We start from the raw sequence: 20,756 nt of genomic DNA, 5'->3' as shown, positions 1-20,756 counted from the left end.
ATGAGATAAACACAGCAAAATAAACTATACAAAGGCAAAGTAGAATAACAAAAAATATTTTACTAAAATGTAAGATTTACAGAAGTTTCCAGATAAGCCATACAAAATGGTCACAAGCTTTTTCTTGAAGGAAGGATTCTACACTTGACAGCAAAATCAGTGTTATTAGTGAGAGCTGTGATGTTTGTTTAATGTCCCCATTTTGTTTCAAACCATCAAGTTTGTCCATCTACTTGGCTAGAGAGCATATTCTAAAGAACTGGTTAGCTGCTTTTAACCAATTCAAGTAGATCACCATAAAAGGGGGAAAGGAGCCCATAAAATTGAAATAAAACTACTTCTTCCCCTCAAAAACAATAATGAAATAATAATAATAAAAACACCCACACCCCTGCAGCTAACCAAGACAACTACCTTCAGTCATAGTGCTTTATACTTAAACCACGACAGGGGAAATGAATAAAAGCAGAAAGGGGCCAATGCTATTGTTTCACAATAATTGAGATCATACTTCTAGCTTCTGTTCATGTTTTACAACAGTGAATCAGGACAAAACACAGATTTACTAAAGTGCATTTAATCACCAAAGGACTAAAGATGTCTGGGCTTTTATTCTGTAATGTTCCTAAGACTGTGTACATTAAATGCAAACAAAAAAGGAAGAAGTCTTGACAGAAGAGGAGAAGTGATGCACACTTGATGATCAGACCAATTTTAAATATTATTCATGGCACACAGCCTAGTCCATGCTCTAGCTGTTTCTATGGCTTGGGCTTCATTGGTCTTCCACTGCTCTGCTACATCCTTGCTAATGCATCATCTGGATTGGGAGCACTTAACAAGGCCGAGATCAACAGCAGAAGCGTGCAGGTCTGCAGTACAGGGGACCACTTATCTTTCAAAATATCTAAACATATTCTTCCAATTTGTCTACATTAGGATGATAAATTTTGGTCACGAAACACACTTTAGGGGCTGCCAATGGGTATTCTTCTGGAAGGAATAGTTCAAGTTTAAAAGTCCCTCCCTCAAAAGGAAAACCCTGGGGGCCAGCAATGACCACATGAAAATAACGGGCACTGCTGTCATCTCGTTCTGCTCTAATGCCAGGGACTGTTTCCGCCAGCAAACGCTGGGTTTCCTTGATAATCCTGTGGGGCAGCCCGACCATCTTGTCAGATCGCAAGTTTGGCCTCTGGTCTCGACACTGGCTCTGCTCACCTCACACATGAGTGTTAAGATTTTATTTTTAAGTAATCTCTACACCCAATGTTGGGCTCGAACACACAGCCCAGAGATCAAGAGTCACATGCTCTACTGACTGAGCCAGATGCCCCAAAAAGACATTAACTCTTAACTCTGAATGTGAGAAACCTCAAAATATCTGGTTATTTAAAGCACTGCTACACATACTCTCAAAACAAAATTAACTAAAATCCATTTTAATTTTAGAAGACTGCCAACATTCAGGGGTGCCTGGGTGGCTCAGTCAGTTGAGTGTCCAACTCTTGGGATCAGCTCAGGTGATGATCCCAGGGTTGTGGATGGAGCCCTGAGATGGGCTCCACACTGAGCATGGAGCTTGCTTACGACTCTCTCTCTTTCCCTCTGCCCCTAAGCTCACGCTCGCGTGCTCTTTCTCTCTCTCTAAAAAGGAAGACTGCCGACATTTTAAAAACTTAGGCTTTATTTTTTAGAGCAGTTTTAGGTTCACAGAAAAATTAAGCTGATGATACAGATTCCCCATATACTCCCTTGCCTGCACACATGCCAATTTTTAGTAGGTAAAATTTGGTAAGGAATGGAAGGTAACACAATAATTTGCCCCCTCTTGAGGGCTGTGACCCTCTACAGTAAAAGTTTTCCGTCTCTGCTCCCTGGAGCCCTAGAAGTTCTTTTGTACTACCGCAGTAGGGAGATAGGGAGGTATCTGTAATGGACTGAGCTGACGGTACTGCTGACCTGCTTACCACAGTGGCTGAAGAGTTTTTCTACAAATTGCATTTCAAAAGGGTTTCACAGGTAGGAAAAAAAATCACTGAAAACCTTTCTCTGAAGCAGTGGTTCTCAAAGTGCAGTACCTGACCAGCGGCATCAACATCACCTGGCCTTGTTAAAAATGCAAATTCTCAGGCCCCAACCAAGACCTACTGAAAAGTCTGGAAGTGAGTATTCTGTTTTTAACAGCCCTCCAGAGCCCTCCACACTGATGCATGCTGAAATCTGAAAACCAGTGCCACAAAGATTTCAGATACTTTACTTAAGTAGTTGTTTGCTTTCCTTTAAGCACTCTTATTCTCAGTGGAAATCAAAATAGAATTTTTAGATTATAAATAAAAATATGCCAACATCAGTATTTTAGGATAAATCAGAATATTTCCTGTACAATTATATTTGGATTAAGACTGCCATTAGATCCTAACTAAAGATTATTTTTAAGAACCCTGAAGTCTTTAATATAAAATAATTTCAGCTATTAGGTGACCACCTAGACAGCTCTACACAGAGGTCCTCGAGTATACTACTAATAATGTAAGTGAGGAATAAAAGCCTTCAATTCTTGACTAGTTCCTATAAAAATCTAAAATGTACGTGACAGGGGCATCTGGGTGGCTCAGTCAATTAAGCATCCCACTCTCGGTTTTGGCTCAGGTCATGATCTCACGGTTCATGGGTTTGAGCCCTGCATCAGGCTCTGTGCTGCCAGCTTAGGATTCTCTCTCTCCCTCTCTTTGCCTCTCCCCTGCTCACTATCTCTCTCTCTCTCTCTCTCTCTCTTAAAATAAATAAACATTAAAAAGAAGACATGTCATTAAAAAATATATAAAAATAAACATTTTTTAAAATTATGATATACAACATACCTCCTTCATATACTGGTTATACAGTGCTTCTGATGATTCTAGGTAAGCCTGTGCAGTTTCGATTTCTTCTCTTTCAGACCACAAGATACCTAGGTTATTCTGGAAAATAAAGAAAAGAGAAATAATGACAACATAAATCTTCCAATTAGAGTAACTTTCATAGTTTCTTTTTTTTTTAATTTTTTTTTTTAACGTTTATTTACTGTTGAGACAGAGAGAGACAGAGCATGAACGGGGGAGGGGCAGAGAGAGAGGGAGACACAGAATCTGAAGCAGGCTCCAGGCTCTGAGCCGTCAGCCCAGAGCCCGACGCGGGGCTCGAACTCACAGACAGCGAGATCATGACCTGAGCTGAAGTCAGACGCTTAACCGACTGAGCCACCCAGGCGCCCCAAACTTTCATAGTTTCAAAGTCAGTATTTACCTATCAAATAATACTAGAGTCAGATTAACAATGAATTAATTACTCATAATAATATTGTCCTATGTAGTGTGGTAGACAGCCACTAAGATGAATCCCCAATGATTCTCCTAACATTCATGCCCTCGTATAATCTCTTTCTCTTAGGTATGGGCTGAATTTAGTGGCTTTTTTCTGACAAAAGTAAATGGAAGTCCATTCCAAGATTAGGTTACAAAGCATCACGGTTCTATCTTCTATCCCTCTTGCTTGTTCTCTCTGAGGGAAGCTGACCACATGTTGTGAGCCACTCTATGGACAGACGCACGTGGCAAGAACTGAGGGAGGTCAACAGCCAGCAAGGAACTGAGGTCTTCGGACCAACAATCTGTAAGGAACTGAAACTGAATCACACCAACAACCATGTGAATGAGCTTACAAGTGGATCTCCCCAAGCTGAGCCTTCAAGTGCAGCTTCAGCAGTCAAATAATCTGATGAGAGACCTTACACAGAGGAAACCAGCAAAGCCATGCCTAGATTCCTGATATAAGTTTGTTGTTTCAAGCTGCTAAATTTGGGGGTAAAATGTTACCTAGGTAATAATATACATAGAGACAAAGATGAGTCAGACACATAAAATGCTTTCAAAATATCTACAATCTCTTCCACGGACCTCTCTAAAAAGGAGTATCCCAACAATTACTGGTTGGTCGAAGCCTGAAGCAAGAGTGATGAGCTCTTAAATTCCAACAATTAAAATTATATGGTATGAAAATCTGAAGATGCTATTATACCTTTCATTATCAGTTAAGTCAACATTCCTAATGTTTACCATTTCAAACAACAAAATGTTTGTTTATATTTTCCAAAGTTCTTAAAATTACATAGCTTTATAGGGGCACCTGAGTGGCTCAATCAGTTAAGCGTCCGACTTCGGCTCAGGTCATGACCTCGCAGTTTGTGGGTTCGAGCCCCGCGTTGGACTCTGGGCTGACAGCTCAGAGCCTGGAGCCTGCTTCAGATTCTGTGTCTCCCATTCTCTCTCTGCCCCTCTTCTGCTTGTGCTCACTCACTCTCTCTCTCTCAAAAATAAATATTTAAAAAATTAAAGCAATCCCTATCAAAATAACACCAGCATTCTTCACAGAGCTAGAACAAACAATCCTAAAATTTGTATGGAACCAGAAAAGACCCCAAATAGCCAAAGCAGTGTTGAAAAAGAGAAACAAAGCAGGAGGCATCACAATTCCAGACTTCAAACTGTATTACAAAGCTGTAATCATCAAGACAGTATGGTACTGGCACAAAAACAGATACTCAGATTAATGGAACAGAATAGAGAACCCAGAATGGACCCACAAACATATAGCCAACTAATCTTTGACAAAGCAGGAAAGAATATCCAATGGAATAAAGACAGTCTCTTCAGCAAATGGGAAAACTGGACAGCAACATGCAGAAAAATGAACCTGGACCACTTTCTTACACCATACACAAAAATAAACTCAAAATGGATGAAAGATCTAAACGTAAAACAGGAAGCCATCAAAATCCTAGAGGAGAAAGCAGGCAAAAACATCTTTGATCTTGGCTGCAGCAACTTCTTACTCAACACGTCTCTGGAGGCAAGGGAAACAAAAGCAAAAATGAACTCTTGGGACCTTATCAAAATAAAAAGCTTCTGCACAGTGAAGGAGACAATCAGCAAAACTAAAAGGCAACCAACGGAATTGGAGAAGATATTTGCAAATGACATGTCAGATAAAGGGTTAGTATCCAAAATCTATAAAGAACTTAGCAAACTCAACACCCAAAATACAAATAATCCAGCGAAGAAATGGGCAAAAGACACTTGCTTTAATTTTTTTAATAGACACTTCTCCAAAGAAGACATCCAGATGGCCAAGCGACACACGAAAAAATGCTCAACATCACTCATCATCAGGGGAAAATACATATCAAAACCACAATGACATACCACCTCACACCTGTCAGAATGGCAATGGCTAACATTAACAACTCAGGCAACAACAGATGTTGGCAAGGATGCGGAGAAAGAGGATCTCTTTTGCACTGCTGGTGGGAATGCAAACTGGTGCAGCCACTTTGGAAAAGAGTATGGAGGTACCTCAAAAAATTAAAAATAGAACTACCCTACGACCGAGCAATTGCACTACTAGGTATTTATCCAAGGGACACAGGTGTGCTGTTTTGAAGGGGCACCCCAGTGTTTATAGCAGCACTATCAACAATAGCCAAAGTATGGAAAGAGCCCAAATGTCCATCAATGGATGAATGGATAAAGAAGATGTGGTATATATGTACAATGGAGTATTACTCGGCAATCAAAAAGAATGAAATTTTGCCCTTTGCAACTACATGGATAGAAGTAGAGGGTATTATGCTAAGCAAAATTAGTCGGAGAAAGACAAATATCATATGACTTCATGCATATGAGGAATTTAAGACACAAAACAGATGAACATAAGGGAAGGGAAGCAAAAATAATATAAACACAGGGAAGGGGACAAAACATAAGAGACTCTTAAAGATAGAGAACAAACAGAGGGTTCCTGGAGGGGTTGTGGGGGGGGGGGGGAGGGCTAAATGGGTAAGGGGCATTAAGGAATCTACTCCTGAGCACTATATGCTAACTGGAATGTAAATTAAAAAATAAAAATAAAAAGGAAAGGAAAAAATTTTTTTAATTATATAACTTTATAATTATATCCACTCAATCAAAGATGCCTCATTTATAGTGTCTTTTCTTGTATTGATCACTTCCTTTTGAGTTGATCACTTCCTTTTGATTTCCATAGCACCAACTTCTTTCTGGAATCATGAAGGTGCTAAGGAGAAACTGATTAGATACAAGGTTATATCTTTTTTTTCTTTTTTTTTTAAGTAGGCTTCACACCCAATACAGAGCCCAATGTGGGGCTTGAACTCACAACCCTAAAATCAAGCCCTTAAGCTGAGATCTAGAGTTGTATGCTTAACCGACTGAGCCACCCAGACGCCCTGACACAGGTTATATCTTAAATAACACTGTGAAAACAAAGCCAGTGTGTCCCCTGCTACATGACTATACTATCAGGCTTTCTACAGGGCAATTAGGCCTGTTTAGTCAGAACTCAAGACTGGATGCCTAGCTTCCCTTTAGACAAGAGCTATACTGTCTCTCATCCCTTGGGGCTTCAGACACAAGGAATACTTCTGATACCTCTACCACCTTTGGCTACTACCCTAGGAAAGGGATATATAGGAAAGTATGTATAAGAAAAGTATAAAGAAGCAGGGGTGTTTTTTTTGTTTGTTTGTTTTAAATAAAATTTTAATGCAGATTCTTAACCTGGGACTCATGGGCCCATCCATGAAGAAAAGTTCAGAATCTAGAATAACTCCTTCTGTGAAAAAAAGAAAAAGAAAAGAAAGAAAAATTCAGAGTCTATGAACATGGATGGCAAAACACGACAAATGTATTTCACTGTGTTCTAAAATTTGGCATTTCTTTTCATTATAAATGCAGGAAACAAAATGCAACAGTATTATAATACCTGAGATTTTGTGACCTACAGAATTGAAAATTTTTCATGTGCAAATAGTTCAAACATACCATCTACATTCTCTACTACATTAAAATTATGGGAGTTATCAAATAACTCATTAGATATTTAATGTGGGAATAAAGAAACATATATAATGCATTTTTAAAAAACATTTCAATAAACTTCTATATTATCAGTTTCTTTTATACTCTTTACAGTTTATGCTATGCATTTAAAATCATTATTCTGGGGGCGCCTGGGTGGCTCAGTCGGTTAAGCGTCCGACTTCAGCTCAGGTCACGATCTCGCGGTCCATGAGTTTGAGCCCCGCGTCGGGCTCTGGGCTGACCGCTCAGAGCCTGGAGCCTGCTTCCGATTCTGTGTCTCCCTCTCTCTCTGCCCCTCCCCCATTCATGCTCTGTCTCTCTCTGTCTCAAAAATAAATAAACGTTAAAAAAATTAAAAAAAAATCATTATTCTGTTTTATGAAACACAGATTTCACTAGACCGCAAAAGGGGCACATGGCACAAAAAAGTGTTTAAAAACCCTACAGCTTGGGGCGCCTGGGTGGCGCAGTCGGTTGAGCGTCCGACTTCAGCCAGGTCACGATCTCGCGGTCTGTGAGTTCGAGCCCCGCGTCAGGCTCTGGGCTGATGGCTCGGAGCCTGGAGCCTGGAGCCTGTTTCCAATTCTGTGTCTCCCTCTCTCTCTGCCCCTCCCCCGTTCATGCTCTGTCTCTCTCTGTCCCAAAAATAAATAAAAACGTTGAAAAAAAATTTAAAAAAAATAAAAAATAAAAAAAATAAAAACCCTACAGCTTAAAGGTGACTTGATCGTTACTCTGGAATACAGCAGACCTCTGGTCTTCTGGCTTCATATAATGTATGTATTCTATAATTTTTTTAGGTGAAGTGATCAGTCCTCAGTATCTGACACTGTAGGTCACAGGGATAACATACTGAGATTAGACAGTTCTCTCTTCTTTATTACTTATAAAGTCCTTTGCAGGACACTGGAGAAATCTGAAGGGCTCTGGCACACTGATTATTTACTTTACTGATTATTCTGCTCACCCAGGCTCAGAGAATATAATCTCCCTTAATGTTCATTCTGTCATCTTAGAAATGGATCCACAAGTCACCTTGTCTAATTCTCTAGTTCAACTTATTTTTCCTGACAACAGTCATCGAGAAACTCCATTTAGCCATGACACCACTAAGCCTAACCCCAGCATACTATATCTTGCCTAGACATCAAATCTCACCTAGAGATTTACTAGTACCAAGAACTAGTTGGCCACATCTATTTTGATGAATGGTCATGCATTTAACCTGCTAGATGCATGGTAGGCTGTGCCACAGAAAGCAGTGACTCTGGTGTGTGATAAAGAGAACCCTAGAGTGTGTCTAGAAATGACTAAGGTTTTTCTTTTCTTTTTTTTCTTTTTTAAGGTTTTTCTTTTCAACTATAACCTGCTTGAGATCTTGAAGGACCATGCAACAGATCTGGAATTGATCTGATTTTTCAAAATTAATAGTGTTAGTGTTTTGCAATTCTTTTTATTGAGATATAACTGACACATGTTAGTGGGTTTTTTTTAAATGTTTATTCCACAAAGATAATTACTATTGACATTCTACATAAATTATGTTTAAATATAATATAAATCCTAAAATACACAAGAAACTATTATATCATTTAGAGCATCATCATGTTCTTGCCTCAGGATACCAGACTAGGTAGGAAAAAAGTTAGATATAAAATAAAAACAGCTGGGGCGCCTGGGTGGCGCAGTTGGTTAAGCGTCTGACTTCAGCCAGGTCACGATCTCGCGGTCCGTGAGTTCGAGCCCCGCGTCAGGCTCTGGGCTGATGGCTCGGAGCCTGGAGCCTGTTTCCGATTCTGTGTCTCCCTCTCTCTCTGCCCCTCCCCCGTTCATGCTCTGTCTCTCTCTGTCCCAAAAATAAATAAAAACGTTGAAAAAAAATTAAAACAAAATAAAAAAAATAAAAATAAAATAAAATATAAAGAGGTATTACCGGTAAATTCTACCAAGCATGTAAGGAAGAAATAATACTAACTCTACACAACTTCTTCCAGAAGACTAGAGGAAAGAACACTTTCCATTTCATATTAAGCCAAAGACATAACAAGAAAACCATAGCCTGATATCCTTCATGAACACTGATACAAAAAATTATTGAAATTTTAGCAAATTGAGTCCAACAATACATAAAAAGGGTAATACTTCACCCAAGTTTTACTTGGTACAAACTCCAAGTGGAGTTTATCACAGGAAGGAAAGGTTGGTTTTAACACCAGAAAAATCAATCAAGGTTATTCACCATATTAACAGACTAAAAAAGAAAAAAATAAAAATAAAAAAAAAATGAATGTCTCAGACACAGGGATGAAATAATGCTGCAGAGTGAAAGAAATCAGACCCAAAGAAGAGTATACATTCCATGATTCCATTATGAAATTCCAGAAAATGTAGGGAAGGGGCCAACAAGAAGGGAAAGAGAGAATAAAGGAGGGAGGGAGGGATCACACAGGAGCACAGGAAACCTGTAGTGATAGTGGATATGGTCAATATGCTGATTGCACCAAGTGTTTCATCGGTATATACATATGTCAAAATTCATCAAATTGTACACTTTAGATATGTACAGTTTATTGTAAGTCAGTTATACCTCAATAAAGCTACACACACACACACACACACACACACACACACACACACACACAGCATGTTCTTTATACATATATATCCTGGGAGTGGGAGAGAATAATCTACCAATTTGTTAGGGAATTTACCAAAGTGAAGTAGTTAAATTTCACTCAAGATGAGGAGTACCTGGCTGGCTCAGTGGGAAGAGTACGCAACTCTCCATCTAAGGATCATGAATTCAAGTCCCACGTTGGGTGTGGAGGCTACTTAAAAAAATTTTTTTTAATTAAAAAAAAAAAACATGATAATGCAAGTATATATTGCTGATAGCAAGAATTGCAGGGACGCCTGGGTGGCTCAGTCACTTGAGTGTCGGACTCTTGGTTTTGGCACAGGTCTCATGGTTTGTGGATTTGAGCACAGAGCCTGCTTGGGATTCTGTCTCTCCCTCTCTCTGCCCCTCCCCTGTTCATGCTCTCTCTCTCCCAAATTAAATAAACTTAATTTTTTTTTAAACTAGAAGAAAACCTGGAGAAAAATCATTCTTAAAGGCATCAGAACTCAGCAAAGATAGAAAGGGATAGTCTCTTTTAATAATCTAATGTGGATCCAGGTTTTGTATTTTTGTAGTTTTCCAGGAAGTAAATATCAGGTTAAGACAAAGCAGTCAGAATATCATAAATTCCCATGAAGTGTTATTTTCAAAATTTTTCCTACACACACATGTAGTCTTTTACAAAATGGAATCATTCTACCTAATTCCAAACATGCCTATGCTCTTCCCTCTCCCTCTTAATATTGATATTTTTGGTTAACAAAGATAAATCATTATTTTTTTTAAGGTTTATTTATTCTGAGAAAGATAAAGAGCTCATGCGCAAGTGGTGGGGGGGATGGGGGGGGGAGAAGAGGGAAAGAGAGAATCCCAAGTGGGGCTCGATCCCATGAACCATAAGACCATGACCTGAGCTGAGATCAAGATCTGACACTTTAACCAAATGAGCCACCCAGGCGCCCCTATAAATCATTATTTTTAATGGCTGTACACTGTCCTTCTGGATGAATGTATCCATATTTATTTAACCATGTATCTATTGACTGATACTTATTTCATTCATTTTTTAAAAATTGACAATGCTGTTGTTTTTTTTAATTGACAATGCTGTGATGAACATCCACTTTGACACACCTTTGCATGCCTGATCCAATATTATTTTAGGATACTGATATGCAATTTTTAAGTTAAAGTCTTGACTCCAGAATTTCAATACCTACTGATCTCCAGAAAAGTTCTGTGAATTTGTATTCCCACTAATAATAATGCAAATGGATAGTATCTGTTTCCTCATAGTCTCTCCAATGACAAGTATAAGCGGTATCTTTAATAGACTCTGCAATCTGATACAATTTTTCTATTTCATTCTTTTAGTTTGTATCTTTAATAAACTCTGCAATCTGATACAATTTTTTTCTATTTCATTCTTTTAGTTTGCTTTATTATTAGTGAGATCAAATCTCTCATCATGTATAGCAAATACTAGATGTAATAAAATTCTAGTGTGGTAATGCTATTGGAATAAACTGATCAACTGAACAGCAGAGTTCAGAAACATATTAGCACAAACAGAATCTAAGTAAATTACTACTGCTGTATAGTTTTAATACCAGGTAGGGTAGTTTTAGTGCATTATTTTTCTTATTATATTTTTATGTTCACTCTTCTTTGTTCTTTCAGATAAACATATTCATTTTGTCAAGCTCTAAGACAAAAATTATTGTGATTTTGGCAGAAACTAACAAACCTACAAATGAGTATCAGAATGACTATTGTGTTTAGCCATTATGTTCATACCAAGCCAATGACTTGGTATATCTCTCCTTTTAGAATTATCAGTTCTACTACCCGATAATATGCAATTTCTAAAAATATCTTTTAACCACTGTTTCTTATATACAGGAACACTACTGATATTATATATTTACTTTATATCCCCCCACTTTATTTAACTGATCATTCTAATAGTTTTTCAGTTGATGACTTTAGTTTTTAGGTATACAAGGATCCTATATGCAAATGGTTACTTTGATAAATTATTTTTTCCAAAATTAATAACTCTTATGGCTTTCTATATAACTGCAACGGTCAGAAGTTCTAATCAAAGTTTTGTTCCTGATTTTAGTAAGAATTCCTAAAATAATTCACTCTTCAGAAAAGGTTGACTGTTTGAAATACTGTATTTTATTGAATGTAAGATGTCACATCTATAAGACACAATTATTTTATCTATCAACAAGAAAACACTGCCAGGTAAATTATGACACAGCTATAAGATGCATCCTGATTTTAGACATACTAAGATATGAAGCAGTGTGCATATTAAAATCAAAATACAGGGGCGCCTGGGTGGCGCAGTCGGTTAAGCGTCGGACTTCAACTCAGGTCATGATCTCACAGTCCGTGAGTTCGAGCCCCGTGTCGGGCTCTGGGCTGATGGCTCAGAGCCTGGAGCCTGCTTCCGATTCTGTGTCTCCCTCTCTCTCTCTGCCCCTCCCCCGTTCATGCTCTGTCTCTCTCTGTCCCAAAAATAAATAAACGTTGAAAAAAAAAATTAAAAAAATAAAATAAAATCAAAATACAGCTGGAACACCTGGGTGGCTCAGTTAGTTAAGCAACAGACTCTTGATTTCAGCTCAGGTCATGATCTCATGGTTCATGAGATTAAGCTCCACTTTTGGCTCTGTGCTGACAGCATAGAGCCTGCTTGGGATTCTCTCTCTCTGCCTCTCCCCTGCTCGTACTCTCTCTCTCTCTCTCAAAATAAATAAATAAACACTTAAAAAAAAAAAAGAATAAAAATACAGTAAATAGTGGGCACTCTATATTACATTTAGGAAGGTTTCTAATTCTCTTCTTGCTATGTTGAAATTGTTTAATGTTTATGAAGATCTCAGGCAGCCATCTGGTTAAAGAAAATTTCAAATAATTGAGGTTTTGTTTGAGTTTAATCTCTTATGAATTTCATTAGATCATTAATCCAATGGACAAATATTTAGAATGGCCTACTAGGAGGGAGGTACTAAGTTACAAATAGTGTGCAAAAAGATATATAGTTCCTGTGATTATGTAGCTTTTAAATTTATTGAGCCATGATAAAACAAAATGACATATACAATTTCCTTTTTAATTCTGAGGTTTTTCTTTGTGGCCCACTTGTCACATCATCATTTTTGGTAAATGTTCCTGGATCACATGTATTAAGAACTGGTTTGTGAGCTTACCCCAAGTTCCTGGCACATACAAAGAGTTCATACATATTTGTATTTTGCAGTGTTAGGTTCCTGAAGAGAATGTCAGATTTATTTCTTAAAAAACCAAGTGCCATATAAATGGGAAACAGTGAGTATTATAAGAACTCAAAGATACAAGTTCGAACAAAATGCTCAAAGAAAGTTACTAAAGTATGAGATTTGTTTTGAGATGGGTTTGGAAGAATGGGCAGGAATTCCCTGGGAAGCAAAGGAATATATAGATAGATAGAGAGAGAGAGAGGGGGACCAAAGTAATTTAAAATCTTAATTTAAGGTCTCAAGGAAACGACAAAGAATGACCCGAGTGCATGCTTAATTTAAAACAAATTGTTTAAAAATCTTCAGTTTCTATTTTTGCAATATACATATACATTGCAATTATTGCAAATATATGTATTTTCAATATGTATATTTGCAAATATATATTTGCAATATATGTATATTTGCAATATATACATTGCAAATATATATTTGTAATATATATTTTTGCTATATATATTGCAAGTATATATATTTGCAATATATATTTTTTTGCTAAGATTTTTAAACAATTTGTTTTAAATTAAGCATGCACTCGGGTCATTCGTTGTCATTTCCTTGAGACCTTAAATTAAGATTTTAAATTACTCTGCATTTCTTCTTAATAGAATGAACAGGATTTGGACTGGTGGAGAAGAGTTGGAAAGGGCATTTATGATGTAGTAGGGTCTCAGGAAACCAATGTGTTGACCACGACTAAGCGAAGCAGCAAGTGATGTCGGAGTTTGCAAGCTGTTTATTCCAAAGCTTCAAAACACGGGGCCAAACCGTGCCTCATAACAGTTGCCTTTGGCCTTGGCGAGAGTGGGGCCCTCTCCATCCCTCGCCTCTGGCCGACAACAGCGGGCCCGGCTCGCTCTCACCTGAGCCTGTATGTAGAGAGAGACGCAGTCGTGCGACAGCCGGTACTTGCGCAGCAGCCTCAGGCATTTCACCAGATGCTCCTCCCCCGCCGACAGCTCCTCGGTGTCGATGTGGTTCACCCCGAGATGGAACTCAATCACCGCCAGCCTCACTGCCCCCTGGGCGATGGGCCCCTCGGCCTCCACCGCTTCAGCCGGCAGCCCCAGGGCGTGGTCCCCTGCGCCCACGCCGTCATCGGTCTGAGGCCGCTCATCCTCGTCCTCAGGCGCGGGGCCCAACAGCGCCTTGACCTCTTCCAGCAGTGCTCGGGCGCCGTATTTGGACTTGTACGGTTCCTTCTCGGGGTTTTTATGCAATTCCACCCGCGACAAAGCCAGCGCGGCCTGGAATTTCTCACGAATCTCGGCCCACGGAGCACTCGCCATAGCGGCCTCTACGGCCTGGGCGTCCTCGATGGATGTTTGCAATCGGACTCCCGCCTTCTTTCTGCTTTGCGACACTTCACTTACGGCCCCCGACAGATCCGACACAGCAGAACCGTAACCAATGAGGTCCTCCAGAGGAACCGCAATATGCTCTGCAGTGACCAACGGAAAGGCGTAGTAGGCACCACAGCAACCGTTGTCGTAGAAACGAAGCTGTCAATGAGGGCAGCCACACCTCCAGCCCTGCCCTCTGCGGTGGTGGATTCTCTCGCGTGACCCCGTGAAGTTCTACCTACATATAAGTATCGGCTGACTTTAACATGACACATGGAAATAGTGTTTAGAAACATAGCTAACTACTCTCGTTAGTTGGTATACACTGAATGACAGAAACCTTTTGATATTAGTGTGTAACTCAACCCATGACTGGACGAAAATGTAACAAGGATTCGTTTATTATTAACGTATAGCTTCTTGAGTGAAAGATAGCTTTCACTATGTAAAAAGAACTCAATGATCGACCAATATTTTCCCTTCAGCCCTGGAGTACAGGCTGGAGGCATGTGTGCAACTTCCCAAAGTAACACAGAAGTCCCAGAGCTGTGACAAACCACCTGACGCGTGGCTTTTTCCATTACACACCTTCGTAAATTATGAAGTCAAATGCGAAGGGTGGGTGGAAAGGGCTGGGCAGAGGTTTTAACTACTAGGCGCTTGATAGCTATGTGCGCTTTGAGATATATAAAGGAGGACCGATTTTAGAAGCTCATAGACATAATTTGATTCTCAGATCTTCTAATTGATAAGTTAACTTTTCTAAGCTTCAGGTTTCTCACAGTAAAACATAAGTGATAATAATATTACTTAGCTCTACAGAATTATCCTAAGGAAGAATGTTAGTGTTCCCCCGGGACTCCTTCGTAAACGTTGTCCCAGGGAGATCTTATGCATTTCCACCGTTTCTATCACATGTCCTGTTTACTTCCAAAACTTGGTCTCCAGGCCAGATGACTCTCTGGAGCTCCAGACTGTAATATCCATCTCCCAACTGGAACCACCACACCTAAATGTTCCACTAGGGACGCCTGGGTGGCTCATTCTGTTAAGCATTGGACTTTCAGCTCAAGTCATGATCTGATGGTTCTGGAGTTGGAGCCCCTCATTTTGCTCTGCCCGGATAGCTCCAAGTCTGCTTCAGATTCTCTCTCTCTCTCTCTCTCTCTCTCTCTCTCTGCCCCTGCCCTGCTCAAGGTCTCTCTTAAAACTCAATAAATATTTTAAAAAATAGTGACTGTTCCACTGTGTGTTGAAATTGGAAACCATTCTTTCCCTCTTTACCTGCCCCCTCCCTCCCACAACACATTAGCTGTTATGTTCTACATCTCAGTGAATGACACCACTATAGGAGCTGCTGATTCCTTGCATTCACTCTCTCCTCTCATCCTTAAATGCAAAACCAAGTACTGGCCAATCCACCTCCTAAATAGCTTACATCTGTTTACTTCTCATCTCCAGTAGTTTAGACCAACCACCATCTGAATGACTTTTAATAGGTAACCTTGCTGCCAGTCTGGTTTCCTACCAGTGCATTTTCCACAACACTTCAAATGACTCATTCACTCATTCAATAAATATTTAAAGTTGTCTGTTAATTTGCCAGTTAATTGGCACTGTTCTAGGCCCTGAGAATTCAGCAGTTAAAAACAGACAAAAATCTCTGCCCCAGTATAGGGAAAGACATTAAATATGTCAAAAAAAACTATACAGTAATGTCAGAGGAAGTATGGGATGGAAATAAAACAAAAGAGGAGATAAGGAGTGTTAGCAGGTGAAGCAAGGTTGCTGTTTTTAAACAGGAAATGCCCTTTTTGAGGACTGTCAAATATTTGAGTAAAGATCTGAAGGTAAGAGAGTGAGCCATGAAGACATTAGGGGAAGTATATCCCAGACAGAGGAATAACAAATATGAAAGCTTTGACACAGGAGTGTGCCTAGTGTGTTCAAGGAACAAGGAGACCTCTTGCCTGGAACAGAGAGAATGGAGAGGGCAGTAGGAGAGGAAATCAGAGAAGTAATGTGGGCCCTATTATTTAGGGTTCATAAGGCCATTTATAGGGACTTTGGATGTTTTGAGTGAGGTGGGAGCCATTGGATGTTTTTGAAGGAGTGACAGACAAAATCTGATTTATGGGATTATTCTTTTTAAATGTTTATTTATTTTGAGAGAGAGTGCGAGCATGAGTGTGGGGGGGGGGGACAGAGAGAGAGAGAATCCTAAGGCTCCAAACTGTCAGCGTTGAGCCCACCTTAAAGCTTGATTTCACAAACTGTGAGATCATGACCTGAGCCAAAATTAAGAGTCCAATGCTCAACAACTGAGCCACCCAGCACCCTAGAGGATTATTCTCAAGACAACTGAAGGGGGAACAGAGAAAAAGCAGGGAGACTGGTGAAGAAACTACTGTAATAATCATAGTAGGTGCTCAGTACCTATCTGCTCATGAATAGGAAAGTGATTGGAGGAGCACCTGGGTAGTTCAATCAGTTAAGCGTTGGACTTCGGCTCAGGTCATGACCTCACGGATCATGAGTTCGAGCCCCACATCAGGCTCTGCGCTGACAGCTTGGAGCATGCTTGGATCCTCTGTCTCCTTCCCTTTCTGTCCCTTCCCCACTTGCACTCGCACACTTCCTCTCTCAAAAATCGACATTAAAAAAAAAAAAGGAAAGCAATTGGCATGGTTAATAATAGTAGCTAATCACTTCCTATGAGCCAAATAGCATTCTATATATTAAAATCATCTAATCCTCAAAACTAATATTGCACTGTATGTTAACTAGCTGGAATTTAAATAAAAACTGGAAAACAAATCATCTAATCCTCAGAACAACTCTGAGATACTATTATTATTCCCATCCTGCAAAGTAAGAATCGAGGTCCAAGAGGTTAATAATTTACCAAATATATATATAGATAGGTAATAACTTACCATATATATAAGTAGGCAGTTTTGCTCCAGAGCCCACACTTTTTTTTTTTTTTTTTTTAAGAGAGAGAGATAGCAAGCACACAGGAACCAGTGGGAGAGGGGTGGGTACATAGAATTGTAAGCAGGTTCCGCCCCCAGGGTGGGGCTTGACCTCACAACCCTGAGGTCATGACCTGAGCTGAAATCAAAAGTCGGATGCTTAACCCACTAAGCCACCCAGGTGCCCCTTAAAATCAAGGGGTTGGGAAGGCCATGCTCCCTCCAATATTTCTTTAAGTAGATACCACACCTAGCGCAGAGCCCAACAGGGGCTAGAACTCCTAATTCTAACTCTGAGATCAAGAACTGAGGTGAAGCATGGGACACTTGACCAACTGACCTACCCAGGCACCCCTCCAGAGCCCACATTCTTCAATTAGTATGCTATACTGCCCTAGTAGGAGCTCAATAAATAACCCTCCAACATATGGTGCTGACCTCTAAAACATCTAACTGGAACAACACCCAGATGAAAACTAAAATGGAGATTTTTGGAAAATCCTTACACAGCTGCAGTAAAAAACACAAACGTGAGACTAGGAAACTTGCAATAGAAGAATTCTGGCTGCCATTTGGGGGGCGTATTTCCTTTCTTGGCCTTCTTTTTATATCTAATTATCAACTTACATTAAATACAGGGGGGAAAGGAACTTGTTAAATGACAGATGCGTCAGCAAAATTCAGTGTGGCAGAATGTATAGAACAAATGGCCTGGTTTCTTCAAAAAATAAGTTGCAGGGCAGGAATTTGCCAATATATAATAAAACTACATACAAAATACAATTTCAAAACTATATATGTACTTACCTTTTGGCCCAGCCATCCCATTTCCAGGAATATACCCTGAAGACAGAACTCCAACAGTATGAAAATACTATACACCAGGTTCCTCACTGCAGCATTGTTAACTACAAAATACTGCAAATAATCTATGTGCCCATACATTAAGAGTAAGAAAATGGTCAAATAAACTATGATACTCCACACAATGGAGTACAATGCAGTTATGAAACAAAAAAGTTGATTTCTATGAACTGATGTAGTGATTTCCAGGATATGCCATTAAGAAAAAAAAAGCAAAGTGCCAAAAAGTATCTATAGAATACCCTTCCTATTGATACCCTGGTTTTGATCTTTGTACTATGGTTATGTAAAATGTTAACATTGGGGGAAACAATTATTTTAAGGGATAAATGAAATAATCTGTCCTTTATTTTTTTTAATAATTTTTTTTAATGTTTATTTTTCAGAGAGACAGAAAGACAGAGTGCGAGCAGTGGAGGGGCAGAAAGAGAGGAAGGCACAGAATCCAAAGCAGGCTCCAGGCTCTGAGCCATCAGCCCAGAGCCCAATGCAGGGCTTGATCTCACAAACCATGAGATCATGACCTGAGCCAAAGTCAGACACTTAACGGACTGAGCCACCCAGGCGCCCCCAGTCTGTCCTTTAAATGTTAATATTCCTTAGGATTGCTTCCTAAGCTTTATCCCAGAGAGATCTTCTGCATTTCCAGGTAATAGACAAATAGGCAAAGATTTATACAAGGACATTAATTTTATTTAGAATATTGAAAAATTGGGGCGCCTGGGTGGCTCAGTCGGTTAAGCGGCCGACTTCGGCTCAGGTCATGATCTCACGGTCCGTGAGTTCGAGACCCGCGTCGGGCTCTGTGCTGACAGCTCATAGCCTGGAGCCTGTTTCAGATTCTGTGTCTCCCTCTCGCTGACCCTCCCCTGTTCATGTTCTGTCTCAAAAATAAATGAAACGTTAAAAAAAAAAATTTTAGAATATTGAAAAATTATAAATAACATGGCCATCTAGAGTCCTGGTTAAATAAATATATATTTACATATCCATTCTATACTACATGCCATGTAGTCATCAAAAATGCAAGACTGAGAGGTACCTGGGTGGCTCAGTCGGTTAAGTGTCTGACTTTGGCTCATCAGGTCATGATCTTGAGTTCAAGCCCCACATCAGGCTCTGTGCGGACAGCTCGGAGCCGGGAGCCTGCTTCAGATTCTGTCTCTCCCTCTCTCTCTCTGCCCCTCCTCTCCTTGTGCTCCATCAAAAATAAACATTAAAAAAAAGCAAGATTGGATGGCTCAGTCTGTTAAGCGACTGACTCTTAATTTCAGCTCAGGTCACAATCTCATAGTTTGTGAGATCAAATCCCACATTGGGCTCTGCACTGGTAGTTCAGAGCCTGTTTGGGATTCTCTCTCTCTCCCTCTCTGGTCCCTATTATGCTTGCATGCACGGGTGCGCTCTCTTTCAAAATAAATAAACGTTAAAAACAATATTGTAAAATCTGTACTTACAGAGAAGCATGCACACGTTGAGGGAAAAAAGCAATTCACAAAGCTGAATTATTCAAATCTCGTAAATAAATTGTTGCAAGAGATGCTCACAAAAAGGTTATGGAGTGACTATTATTTTTTCTATGTTTGGATTTTTTCACCCATAATTTATTACTTTTAAAATAAAAATTTCATGCTATTCTCATTTTTAGGAAAAAAGCCACCAAAAACTTAAATAGTAAATACTAGTATTTTTATTCTGGCATAAAGCAGTATTTTATACATTAACTTATAGCATTTTATGTACAATTGTAAAGAAACTGCTGCACAGATAACTCCAATGTAAAAATGGTTTGTATTTTAAAAGTTCATTGAGTCTGATACATTGGAAAATATTTTCTCTGTAGAAAATAGTAAAAACTGTAATATTTCCCAGCCTAACAAGCCCATTTAAATCAAACAGCTGAATTATATATTTACAAATACGGTTTGAATTCTGGGATCCAGGAGAAACTTTAGCTTCATTTGTTGAAAACAGCCATGTTTTCCATAAAATTAAGTTGTGTCAAGTGCAATTCCCACTAAACTTCTCCCTTACTCTTGATTTATGCCTGATTATTTTTCTGTGGGCTAATCCACATCAAGGTTTTAACTGCTCTTCCCTAAAGGACAGGTACTGTGTCCTCTGAATCTGCTTGATTAAATACTTTGGTTGTTATTAAAATATGCTCAGTATTTTGAGCAAAATTGAAATCTAATAAATTATAATCTACAAGACACATGAGTTGTCTGTTATCAAACACCTTCTCCTGTGGCTTGATGGAAGCCATGAGGAATGGGAGGAAAATGGTAAAATTGACAAGAGGATCAAGAAATAAAAGCCAAGATAATTGCTGAGAACACAGAGACATCCAGTTAGGACTGAAGGACAGAACTGAAGTCCAAACAGAGAAAGGACACATTGCCTCAAGCATCAAAGAGTTGAGCTGGCGGGGTACCTGGGTGGCTCAGTCGGTTAAACATCTGACTTTGACTCAGGTCATGATCTTGTGGTCCCTGAGTTCGACCCTGTGCCAGGCTCTGTGCTGACAGCTCAGAGCCTGGAGCCTGCTATTCTGTGTCTCCCTCTCTGCCCCCTCCCTGCTCATGCTCTCTCTCTGTCTCTCAAAAATAAATAAATGTTAAAACTTTTTTTTTTTTTAATTTCATTTAAAGAGTTGAGCTGGCTATCTGAACCCCTTACTGCAAGATGACAGAGTAAAATGCAGTTGGATAAAGAGATCTGATGGAGCAAAAGAAACCAGG

At 39.5% G+C, this 20,756-nt stretch overlaps 1 protein-coding gene and 1 pseudogene across 1 annotated transcript in view; both read right to left on the bottom strand.

The window, feature by feature from the left end:
• The window catches only part of KIFBP (kinesin family binding protein), a 36,048-nt gene extending 21,901 nt beyond the window's left edge, over positions 1-14,147 (bottom strand). The window contains exons 1-2 of the mRNA XM_047072868.1: positions 13,697-14,147; positions 2,865-2,963 (exon numbers count right to left, since the gene is read on the bottom strand). Coding sequence (XP_046928824.1) covers positions 2,865-2,963; positions 13,697-14,122 — 525 coding nt within the window. The 5' untranslated portion in view covers positions 14,123-14,147. The remainder of the gene's footprint in view (positions 1-2,864; positions 2,964-13,696) is intronic.
• Positions 715-1,171, bottom strand: LOC124506860 (ubiquitin-conjugating enzyme E2 N-like; annotated as a pseudogene).
• Positions 14,148-20,756: the final 6,609 nt, after the last annotated feature.

The sequence above is a fragment of the Lynx rufus genome, unplaced genomic scaffold, assembly GCF_022079265.1.
Source record: "Lynx rufus isolate CCGP_SWC_20201006 ecotype Redwood Valley unplaced genomic scaffold, mLynRuf1.p SCAF_11, whole genome shotgun sequence".
Lineage (NCBI taxonomy): Eukaryota > Metazoa > Chordata > Mammalia > Carnivora > Felidae > Lynx > Lynx rufus.
The sequence above is the reverse complement of the archived record's forward strand: the minus strand, read 5'-3'. Positions and strand labels throughout refer to the sequence as shown.